The 12,558-nt window shown below is 37.5% G+C and overlaps 1 protein-coding gene across 9 annotated transcripts in view; it reads left to right on the top strand.

Moving 5' to 3' along the window:
• The window catches only part of CSPP1 (centrosome and spindle pole associated protein 1), a 174,468-nt gene that overhangs the window by 73,648 nt on the left and 88,262 nt on the right, over positions 1-12,558 (top strand). For all 9 annotated transcript variants that reach the window (XM_070392407.1, XM_070392409.1, XM_070392408.1 and 6 more), the window contains 2 exons: positions 5,807-5,915; positions 8,006-8,105. In XM_070392407.1, coding sequence (XP_070248508.1) covers positions 5,817-5,915; positions 8,006-8,105 — 199 coding nt within the window. In that variant the 5' untranslated portion in view covers positions 5,807-5,816. Of the gene's footprint in view, positions 1-5,806; positions 5,916-8,005; positions 8,106-12,558 lie in introns of those variants that run through there.

Here is a 12,558-nt window from a genome sequence, read left to right as displayed (position 1 = left end):
TTTGTCCCAGCAACATGGTGTTTACTTCTTAGTAACATTTAGGGGGATTTGTCAAAATTTGGGTGTGCCCATGGAAGTAAGTTGTGCATCTGCCAGGAGAAAGAGATTCACCTTTCCTTTGGTGAAAAGATCTCTGGATTGGGGGTGGGGTGAGAAACACTTAGATCACCTTATCCCTCCCCCTCTTTCTTCTGAGGCTTTCATGGACTCCTCCCCGCACCCCACACCCATATGTTCTCACTCCCTGCTATTCTGTCCTCAGTCCTGTTCTCCCACGCTAGGCTCTCTTTTTCCAGGCACCCTCTTCTCCTATAGTTTTAATGGTTATTTTAAAAACTGTACATCTTTTAGCCTGGGCTCTATTCTGAATTCCAGACATATTCAAATCCTTCCCTTGATACACCCACTGGATCTCTTATGGGTACCTCACATTGAATCCCTAAACTCTCATCTGGACTGTGAGCCACTGTGACAGGTGGCATTTTATCTTGTCCAAATTGGAGGCCAAGGATCATATCTTGTGTACTTTTCATCTCCTAGCATCTAGAACCTTAAAGCCCTCCTTTGGGAGGGACATTATTTTCCGTCCCTCATGCTGCCTTAGAGGGGAGGAAATTTGCACTTGACTCAAGAGGGAAAAGGATGGGAGGAACATTTCCTCCTTTCTTTGTGATTGATGAAACTGGAAGGAGGAATTGGCCATGCTCAGTTATTTCTGGATCCTCCCTGTTTGCCTAAATTTAGCAGATTGAATATGTTCTGATTTGTCTGTATTTCTACCTGTATGATAAGCATAAAGGGTCTAAATTTAAGATTTATAGATGTTGATTTGGATTATGATAAGTATCAGTTATTGGTGATTTAAATCTCAGTGTACTTTGAGGCTTTTAAAATAAAGGCATACTTTTAACATCATTCTGACTGCTTTCCTGAGTGTAAGACAAAGGTGTTTGAGCAAGTGTTTTGGCAATTTTGCATTACCCAAAGGCCATCTAATTTATGTATCTGTCCTTGGTCATCATTAATGATTTATTATTAACAGCAGCTAACACATTGATGTATACAAAGACTATGAAACTAAAGAATTAATAAAACAGCTGCAATTTATTGATTTCTAAGTGTCATGTGTGCCATACATTTTATATGCATCATTTTGTTTTTTCTTCAGAACAACTCTGGAATAGATATTTCTATTTTACAGAAGGGGAAACTGAATGATAGAGAGGTTAAGGAATGTATTTGAGGTCGATCACATACAGTTAATTAGTGATTGAATGGGGTTTCAAATCCAGGTCTTTCAGCTAAACTGTTTTCCTGAAAACTGTTTATCATCTACATACTGTGTACACAGGTTCTGGGGAAAAAATAAACCTGGTACTATCTTGAAAAAATGTTGTGAGTAATTTTACATTGTATAGTGAAAGAAGATAAAGAATCCCATTTAGGTTTCTTTCTGGTAACAATTTTAAAATTCTTATTCTATTTTATACTTAGGCTGTACACATTGACTCAGTCTCTGAATTATTAAGTAATTCTTGAGTAATTTTGTAGTTGAAATTGTTTTATGTAAGTTGTCACATGCTTTAGGAAATAAGAAAGAGAAAGTAGTCATGACTGCTAGAAACTGGCTCTGCTATCACCAAGGCTTTAGTGTTGCTAGGAACTGGCCTGACAATACTGCTTAGGCTTGGTGTTCTTCTGTTGAAGATAAACAGTTGTACAGAACATCAACATCAGACTGAGGCTGCTTTGTGTGTCTAATGGATCAAGACAAAAACACCACTACTCCATAATCACATCCAAACACAGACAAAACATGAATGTTGTCCAAGCCACAAAATGCCAGAAGCTCTTCTCCCACCTAATAGGAGTGACTGCTGCCTCTACCAGTTAAAGCTTTGGCCTCACCCTGCAGATAAGACTTTACTAAGATGTCCAGTCATAGTTACCCCACTTCCTGACAGCATTAAATCCAGAGCAAAGCTCCACTTCCTTAAATCCTCCTCCAAATCACCTAACACAATCCCGAGTCCTGTAAGTCTTTTCTAACACCCTCTTACTAAAATAAGGATGCATCTCTCCATGCAACGAGTAATAAGCCCACATAGTTTAACTACAGTAGTGTTCCTGTGTTCTTTGTCTGGAGGGCATTGCCAGGAGAAAGCTTACTAGTACTATCTTTGACTTTTTAGTTTAATAGTAGAGATATACTCGAATCTGATTAGAGAGTAGAACAAAATTAGAAATGGTTAAACATAAACTTATATCCAATAAATCTCATGTTTTAGCTATTGCATATATTATACTCACTACCATTGTTTAAAAATGTATTTTATTACTATGGTAACTTGTATAAAATAAATTCTAGCATTTATAATAGATGTTAAAGTATATTAAAAGGAAATTTAAGTATGTATAAATTCAAGAGAGAACTTTCAAGTCTGGTTAAATCAATGAACATGTTATATTAATAATTGTTAACAGAATTATGTGGAGTCCTTACTTCAGAGTCAAAAGAGGCTTGTTAACTTTTTTTAGATTAATGGCATTTCTGCTTAAATTATGTATAAAGTCCTGTAGCAAAGTATATGTGTATACATACATATAATCCAAACATTATTATTTTTTCTACCAGACATAAAATATTTAGGAAAATTTGGGGATTTTAAGTGATTTTTTTTTTCAGCATGAAAAGTACTATTTACTGTTGAGCTGTTTTGAATTTTCACTAGGAAAAATCTTTTGTGACAAATAGCAAGTTAAAAATGGCTAAATATATTAACTTGTTGGCTTGGGATATATTTGCTATAGCCATTTTTAAAAACTGTTCTTTTTGGAAGTAAATAATAGAATGAAGTTCATATTACGTACTACTTAACTTATATAAGTTTCAACATATTTGTTGAGGGTAAAGCTCGCTTGTCTGCATTTTTTTTTTTTTTAAAATATATTTTATTGATTTTTTTACAGAGAGGAAGGGAGAGAGATAGAGAGTTAGAAACATCGATGAGAGAGAAACATCGATCAGCTGCCTCCTGCACATCTCCCACTGGGGATGTGCCCGCAACCCAGGTACATGCCCTTGACCGGAATCGAACCTGGGACCCTTCAGTCCGCAGGCCGATGCTCTATCCACTGAGCCAAACCGGTTTCGGCTGCATTTTTACATATTATTATCCCTCAAACATTAAATTCAGTGGGTGCTTTTTAAAAATTCTCTTACTTTTGATATTGCTAACTGGTTCTTTCTCATATTTCTTTTTCTCGCCAAATTATGTTGACTTTATTATCCTTCTTTTAATTACTACTCCTTTGTTTTTTTTCTTGTTCAATTCTTTTGTCACCCCCTCAAAGGAACATTGCCCAGAATGTACTTCTGTCCCATTCCCCCCCCCCCCCTCCCCCCCCCGCCTGTGCTCATTTACTACAGCTTCAACTATTATCTTTAAAATAGTTAACTTTTTCTTCAAGGTTCTCTTACTGGCTTCAAATCAGTTTTCATTACTTTTTTTATTGTTGTAAATCCTCATCATAGGATATTTTTTTCATTGATATTTAGAGAGAGTGGAAGAGAGGGAGGGAGAAACACACACACACACATACACACACATACATACATACATTTCTGTGAGAGAGACTCATCAATTGGTTGCCTCCCAATCAAGACTGGGGATTGAACCTGTGACCCAGGTACATGCCCTTGCCTGGGAATTGAATCTGAGACCTTGAGCTGACACTCTAACCCAGGGGTTCTCAACCTGTAGCTCGTGCCCCCTTTAGGGGTTGAACGACCCTTTCACAGGGGTCGCCTAAATACATCCTGCATATCAGATATTTACATTACGATTCGTAACAGTAGCAAAATTACAGTTATGAAGTAGCAACGAAAATAATTTTATGGTTGGGGGTGACCACAACATGAGGAACTGTATTAAAAGGTTGCGGCATCAGGAAGGTTGAGAACCACTGCTCTAACCACTGAACACACTGGCTAGGGCTAAAATAGTTACTCTTAAATAAGCATCCAATGTGGTCCATTTCCTTGAATTTGAGTCTTGAATTTCTAACCAACAGCTGGAAATTTCCATTAGCATGTCTTACTAGCTCCAGCTTAACACATCTAAGCCAAACCTTTGCAAACCAGTCAGCTTCTTCTGACCTACTTCTGTCTAGGATTCTATCCATATTTAGTTTCTAGGACTTAAAATTTTGGTCATCAGTGGCTCCTTTCCTGCCACCTATCCAGTTAGTCATAAGTTTCATGGGTTTTTGAAAAATGTATATTTTAAAAAGTACTAGGTTCAATGAGGAAAGGATAGTCTTTTCAAAAAATAGGACTGGAATCGTTTTATATCCATGCAAAAAAAAAACCAACCCAACAAAAAACACAAAACAAAACAAAACCACACACACAAAACACACACACACACACATACACACACACACACACAAAAACCCAAACCAACCAAAAAACTGAACCTTACACTATTACACTATTTGCAAAAATTAACTCAGAACGGATAATAGATTTAGGTCTAAGAGAGAAAACTATATAACTCTAAAAGAAAACATAGAAGAAAATGTGATCTTGGGCTAAGAAAAAATTTCTTACATATGTCATAAAAACAGTTGATTAAAAGTTGGTGCTATATGAATAAATTGGATTTCAAAAAATTAAAAAAACTTTTGGATATCGCACAGATGTTTATAGCAGCTCTATTTATAATTTCCCAAACCTGGAAGCAACCAGGATGTCCTATTTTAGGTAAATAAACTGGTACATTCAGACAATGGAATATTATTCAGCACTAAAAAGAAATGAGCGAGCAAGCCATGACAAGACAATTAGAAGCCTTAGCAATGCATGCTAGTCAGTGAAGCCAGTACTGTATGATAACTATATGACATTCTGGAAAAGACAAAACTATGGAGACTGTAAAAAGATCAGTGGTTGGCAGGGATTACAGTGGAGGGAGGGATGAATAGCTGGAGCACAGAGGACTTTTAGGGCAGTAAAACTGCTCTGTATGATTCTACAATGGCGGATACATGTCATACATGTCTCCAAACCCATAGAATATACAACACCACGAATGAACTCGAATGTAAACTGGATGTGCCAATGTGGGTTCATTGATTGTAACAAATGTACCACTCTGGTGGGGGATGTTGATAACAGATTAGGCTATGCATGAGTGGTGTAGGATATGTGGTAAATCTGTATCTTCTCAATTTTTCTGTGAATTCAAAACTTCTCTAAAAAAATAAAGTCTTAAAAAAAACCACATGACAAGAAAACTTAAAAACCATCCTCAGACTGTGGGTGTGTAGTGGGGATGGTAGTGGCTGTTCGTCTTCTTTTTTATTTCTTTTTCAAATATTTTAATATACATATATTATTGATTTCAGAGAGGAAGGGAGAGGGAGAGATGGAAACATCATGGATGGGCTGCCACCTACACAACCCCCACTGGGGATCGAGCCTACAACCCAGGCATGTACCCTGACTGGGAATTGAACCAGTGACCTCTTGGTTCATAGATTGACACTCCCACTGAGCCACACCAGCCAAGCTCTTTTTAGCTATTTTAAAGTATGTTGTCGGTGTTTGAGGGAGTTTCGAGAGAAAACAGGCAGGCATCTTTTAGTCAAGCTTGTTTGAAGCTCTCAATTTGATAAGTGAGATTGAAAAGTAAATGTAGACTAAACCTGCATGTTATTAGCCTAAAAATACTCGGGTAGAGTTGAGCTGTGCTCATTGCAGTGTTGTTTTTCTTTTTCTTTCTTTTTTTTTTTTTTTTTACAGATTCTGAAAAATGGCTGATAATTTGGATAAATTTATTGAAGAGCGCAAAGCCAAATTGGCCCAAGAAAAAGCAGAATTGGAAAGTGATCCGCCTTACATGGAAATGAAGGTAAAGTTGATCGTTTCCTTCAAATATGTTTCATTAAAATGGTTTCTGAAGATTAGCCCTGTGTAAATGCAAACATCCTCTTCTCTGAGTCAGAATCTTTAGTTCTGTACTGTAGTTTGGCTGTGCTGTGAGAGCCTGACTCAACAAGATTTCAAATGCAGTTTTTTATTTGTGGTATTTTATATCTCACAGTTTCTCCTCTGTAGAGCTTTAATTAATACTTTATGTGCTTCATAAAATGAATAGGGGGCTAGCTCTATTATAGGGAACTTTCAGAATAGAAACAGATATGAAAGCAAGTTCTCATTCTCTGTGGGAAAAGTTAATATTTTAATGAATCATTATCTTAACAATTTTTTGAAGCCTACAAAAGTGAATTTATTAGAATAGTTATTTTGTATACTTTATTTTCAGAATGTAAATTTATTAAAATGTTTCTGAAAGCAATGTCTGCAAAAGCTTTCTTAAACTTTGCTAATTTTTGTTGAAAGTGATTCATCCATTTTAGCAAGTACTTACTGAGATTGTGCTAGGGTACTGTGCGAGGCTCTGACAATACAGCACTAACCTAGATGTGGCACCTCCTCTCATGGGCTCAGTATATGTAATAAGATACAGGGTGTGGATTAATCTGTGCCATATGGTCCATCATAATGAAGGTAACCACATACTGTATATTGGTTTGCCCAAGATAGTCCTGGTTTACCTGTTGTTCCAGTGTCTCATCTGATTTATCATCCGTCCTGGACAAAGGTATCCTTTTTGAAATGATAAATAATATGGACATCCTGATTATAACGGAACTTACATAGCTAACATTTATTGTATGCAAAACATGAATAAGGCAAAGTCTTATGAGGTTACATTGATATTTCACATGAGTCTATGAGATAAGTACTGTTATTATCATTTTCCAAATGAATAAACTGTGGCATGGAGAAATTAAGTACTGTAATGTGACTAAAGTGATAGCAGAACATGGCTTTGATTCCTGGCAACCTGAATCCTATGCTTGTTCTCTTAACCACCACACAAGGTTGTCTTTCTGCCATAATACCTGCCTCTTACAAGGAATGATAGGAAGGACTTTAGATGTATTATCACATTTAATCATAATATCCCTGTGAAGTAGATGGAATTTTTTGTATGTGTTTTACAGATCAAGAAAGTGAGGCTTAAAGGGGTTAAATAATTTGTCCAGGTACGTAAGAGGTGGATTCAGGATCTGAATCTTCATGTATCCAGCTCCAAAGTCCATGCTCTTAACCACTCTCTAGTATAGTGATGGCGAACCTTTTGAGCTCGGCGTGTCAGCATTTTGAAAAACCCTAACTTAACTCTGGTGCCATGTCACATATAGAAATGTTTTGATATTTGCAACCATAGTAAAACAAAGACTTATATTTTTGATATTTATTTTATATATTTAAATGCCATTTAATAAAGAAAAATCAACCAAAAAAATGAGTTTGCGTGTCACCTCTGACACGCGTGTCATAGGTTCGCCATCACTGCTCTAGTACTTAGGACTAGTTTACAGTGTTTGGCAAGAGTTATTACATAGCTTTAAATACAGCTTTATTATAATTTCCAACATTAAATAGTACATAAATAATAATGTTTTAAGGCTTAGTTCAAGTATCACCTGTTCAGTGAGGCCTTGCAGTCTGGCCCCCAACATTTTTGGGCCTCCATACCCTGCTGCATTGTTTCCCATAGTTTCTCCCTACCACTCTGTACCTATTACATAGACTAATTATGTATTATATTTATTGTTTGTGTCCCCAATAGTTTATAAGCTCCAGGGAGGCACAGATTCTTACTTGTTTTTTTCACTCATGTATTTCCGTTGCCTGGGACACTGCCTGTCAGGAATTCAGTAACTGTTGATAAGTGAATGAGCTAAATATTAGGACATTTATTATAGTATTAACTGCTTTTGTTTAATTCCCTAAACTTGACACTTAAATTTCTTCTACGGTGTACCATGTAATTTTGTCAAGTTGTTTAATAAAAGTACTGAGATTAATTGTATATTTTGTAGGATTTTTTTCCCCCCTCTGCTTTTATAAATATTATATCTCTTTCAGGGAAAGGCATCAGAGAAACTTTCTGAAAACAGTAAAATATTAATCTCCATGGCTAAAGAAAACATACCACCAAACAGCCAACAGACCAGGGGTTCCTTAGGTATGTCATTAGGTGTGCTAAATTGATTTTAAGATATTCTAAGCAGGCTGTTGTGAAAGAGCTTTGTCTTGTAAGAAATTAAAGGTATTTTTAGGATCATGGTAACTCTTTCCTTTCTGAAATCTTACATGTAAAATAATAATATATACTGAGAACCTTGTACCTTTTTAAAAATGCTATTGTGTTGATTATATTTATGGGATTATAGCAGTAAGTATAACTAATAAAAAATTAATTGAAACATTTGAGTGTGTGTGTGTGTTTATGAGAGAGAGATTGAGAGAGAGTGAGAGAGTTAATTATTGAACAGAAATGGACTTGCCTTTATTTAAAAATCAAAAGAATATGCTTAATGGATACAAAATGCTGTTTAGTGAAAGACCATTTTATCATTATTTTTTAATTTTTTATTTTTTGAAAGACCATTTTAATTGTTAATGACTATATATTAGAGTTGTAAAGAAATTAATTCTGCAGCTATACTAATTCTTTGATTATGGTTTGGTATGACAATGTTTGTAAACTTTTTACCATTTTTTTAATCAAAAAATATGTTGATTATAAGGGGATGTTGGCCAAGAGATTGAATAGTTAGTGGGCTCTTTGTCTCTACTAGAAAACCAGCTCAAAGTGGACCTCAGTAAATAGATAACGCTTTCAACTCTGATTTTCTTAAAAAATTATTGGCTAGTATACAGCTTTAGTGAACTTAAGTATAATACATATTTTGGTTAAGTTCCTTAATCTCTAAGGCCCTCAATTTTTTTTATCTGTAACATAAAGGAGTTGGATGATCTTTTAGTCCTAAATTTTTCTGAATCAAAAGTTTGATTCTAAATATAATATTTTAAAAGTATAATGGCAGGTTTTCTCAAGCACTAAGGTCAAATAGAATTACTTTGAAATTCTGGGGTTGCATGTTGCTTTGGGCTGTGGCTGTCATGGCCTTGTGACCTAGCACATGTTATTTAATCTGTTTGTTTCCTCATCTTAAGAATTGGCATTTAACTTAAAAGGCTACTGTGGCAATAATCTTCTATCTATACTAATAATCTATACTAATAAAAGGGCAATATGCTAATTAGACCGGGTCAACTGGACATCTTCCGGTCATCCGGTCCTTCTTCTGGGCAAAGCCACGGTGGTGGGGGCCGAGGCAGAGGCGGTTAGGGGCGATCAGGCCGGCAGGGGAGAGTGGTTAGGGGTGATCAGGCCAGCCGAGGGGTTAGGGGTGATCAGGCAGGGAGGCAAGTGAGTGATTAGGAGCCAGTGGTCCTGGATTGCGAGAGGGATGCCTGCAGGGATCGAGCCTAAACTGGCAGTCGGACATCCCCCAAGGGGTCCCGGATTGGAGAGGGTGCAGGCCAGGCTGAGGGACCCCCCTCCCCCATGCACGAATTTCGTGTACCGGGCCTCTATTATGTATGTGTGAGAGTGTGTGTGTGTGTGTGTGTGTGTGTATATCCCTAATATGCAAAGTGTCCCCTTGGGAGTTTGACTGGGAGTTAAATCATTCACTATGACGTGCACTAACCACCAGTGGGTGGTGCGGAACAAAGGAAGGCCCCGACCAGCAGCCAGCAGTCCCCAGGGACTCTACCCATTCACGAATTTCGTGCGCTAGGCCTCTAGTTGAATACATATGAAAAGATGACTGCACATAATTGGTGGACAATAAATATTTTTTTCCCCGACCTCTTTTACATCTTTTTAAAAGTTGGTTTTTGACTTTTGAGAATTATATTAAGAATTACTCTTTTTTTTTTTTAATATATTTTATTGATTTTTTACAGAGAGGAAGGGAGAGAGATAGAGAGTTAGAAACATCAATGAGAGAGAAACATCGACCAGCTGCCTCCTGCACATCTCCTACTGGGGATGTGCCCGCAACCCAGGTACATGCCCTTGACCGGAATCGAACCTGGGACCTTTCAGTCCGCAGGCCGACGCTCTATCCACTGAGCCAAACCGGTTTCGGCAAGAATTACTCTTTTATTACATTCACAAATGATGGTGAATTTAAAATCGAAGATACAGTGACCTCTGCCTGTTCCTTGGGGCTCTGTCCTAGTTCCTCTTTTCATTTCATACATTCTGGTTTTATTTATCGTAAGTGTATTCATGACTCATAAACCTCTATCTCGTTCCCAATTTGTTTTATGAACTCCAGATCTATATATCTAATTTCCTATTGGACATCTTTACTTGGATGCCATGACCTCAAAATCAACATGTGCAACATTGATTTTGTTCCTCTCAAACTTTTGGTGCTCTGGGGAGCTGGTTGCCTAGTCTTCCTTAACTCCTCTCTTCCCTTTATAGTCTAAGCAAGTAATTCCACACGTCGAATTGATTCTAATGCCTAAACCTCAATATGTTTACTTTTCTCTAATCCCATAGATGTTATTTTACGTGGGCCTCCGTTGTTTCTCACTTAGATTTTTTTCTTCCTAGTGTTCTTTTGTTTTACAGTCTACCCTCTCTACTCAGTCCCTTCACTGCCCGTTGATATCCTTCCAAAAACCAGATCTCTGCTTCAAACCTTTCAATGGCTGCTTGTTTCCTGTATGATGATTTTACCCTTTTATTACTTTTACCACATTGTGTGGGTCATTTTGCCTTGTGCTCCTATAGCATTGGTTTTTCCCTTGAAGAACAGTTTTGAACTTGTTGCACAGTCTATTGGCTGCCAGCTTGCCTGACACTGTACATTCACTGCCTAGCACAGTGCGGTACTTAGAGAAGATGTTTTGAATGAAGGAGTGAAAGTCTCCATTGCAAAAATAAATAGTTCTCTTGGATGTGTGGGATTTACTTTTCATGGAATGTTTTCTTTTATTGCCAACTGAAGCGGTAATTATTTTTGATGATCATTGAGTTTTATTAAAGAAGAATATGTAATTAGACTAATTTTATACCTTATCAGCATTCAGTTACTGACCTCTTGCCTGAATAACTGTGGCCTTAAAATTAGGTTAAATATGTAATTTTTGATAATGGGAAAAATATAATTTGGCAGTTTTCCTTAGATGGTCTTATCTAAGAATTATAAAACAAACTGAAAATAAAGATTAGTTTTGGAAACTATATATTGAATTAAAACTGTGATACCATACTTTGAGTAACTAAGCATAGTAGCTATTAGAAATATATAAATGGGCAATATTCATTTTAGCTAATTAAAGCAATCTATTGATAATTCATAGTTCAACTCTCATGCAACAGTACGTTTTTATGATTTTGTAAATTGTTGTGTTAGATATTGATGATATTCATGGATAGGCTTATTCATGTGGCTCATTCTTTCACCATTATACCTCTCACAAAAGGATTTGAGGAGCATTACAATGACCTCTGACACCAACTACCCAAAGTCTAAACTTCACAGATTAAGGGCACAGTCCTCCTCAAGACTTCTCTTACCTAAAGCACCAGATGCAAGTTCCGGGGTCCACAGGCCATCCTCACTTCTATCCAGCCGGCTACAGATATGGGGGGGGGTTTACACTACCCCTCAAGTTTGATAATTCACTAGAATGACTCACTGAACTCAGGAAAGTGGTATACTTACTATTATAGTGTTGTCAGAGCAAAAAGATATAAATCAGAACCTGCCAAAGGGATAGACGCATAGGAGATGGTCCGAGAGAGTCCAAACATGAAGCTTCTGTCAGCCTCAGGGATGCGTCACTCTCTCAGCATATCAATAAGTGACAATGTAAAGACTGTTGTCAACTGGGATGCTATCTGAGCTTTGATGTCCAGCGTTTTTATGGAATTTCATAGTGTAGTCGTGATTGATTGAATCATTGCCCACATGGCTCAATCTCTAGATCCCTTACTTTGAGGTCAGGCTGATGTCAGATGGCTCAGAGATCCAGTGGTCCTATCACATGATTGGTCTTTTCTGGTGTGACCAGTTCCCATCTGAGCCATCTCTTTAGCACAAACTACCTAGGGGCTCACCATGAGTCACCTTATTAGTATAAACTATCAGGTATGGTCATGGGGATCTACCACAAAGACCTTCCTATCACTTGAAAAATTCCAAAGATTTGAAGTTACCTCCCAAGGTCCACTGCCATTTGTGCCCAGCTTTGGGCCACAGAGCGGGAGCTACACAATGATCTGCAATTGGTTGTCACTTGTGCTGGGCTTGGAGGGACTTGGGAGAGGCTGTGCTGCAAATTGAGGCCGATTTTTGACCTGCTGCCAACACGAGTCCAGAGTGAGTCCAAGTGCAGGCCCCTCAAGAGGAACACCTGGGACTCCAGCAACCCTCTATCTCACTTGGACATAAGCCATGCCAGTTTTCAGGGACAGATGATATGGGGACTCCTTGGCTATTTTACCCTGAACCGGAAGCCCAGTGTGAAGCTGGGACTCCTCGCCCTTTGGGGGGTACTTCTGAAACTAAGATATCCCTTCTGATTCTTTTTTTAAAAAAAATATA

Source organism: Myotis yumanensis, unplaced genomic scaffold (assembly GCF_028538775.1).
Source record: "Myotis yumanensis isolate MYYU_CA2020_CCGP unplaced genomic scaffold, mMyoYum1.0.hap1 SCAF_15, whole genome shotgun sequence".
NCBI lineage: Eukaryota > Metazoa > Chordata > Mammalia > Chiroptera > Vespertilionidae > Myotis > Myotis yumanensis.
The sequence above is the reverse complement of the archived record's forward strand: the minus strand, read 5'-3'. Positions and strand labels throughout refer to the sequence as shown.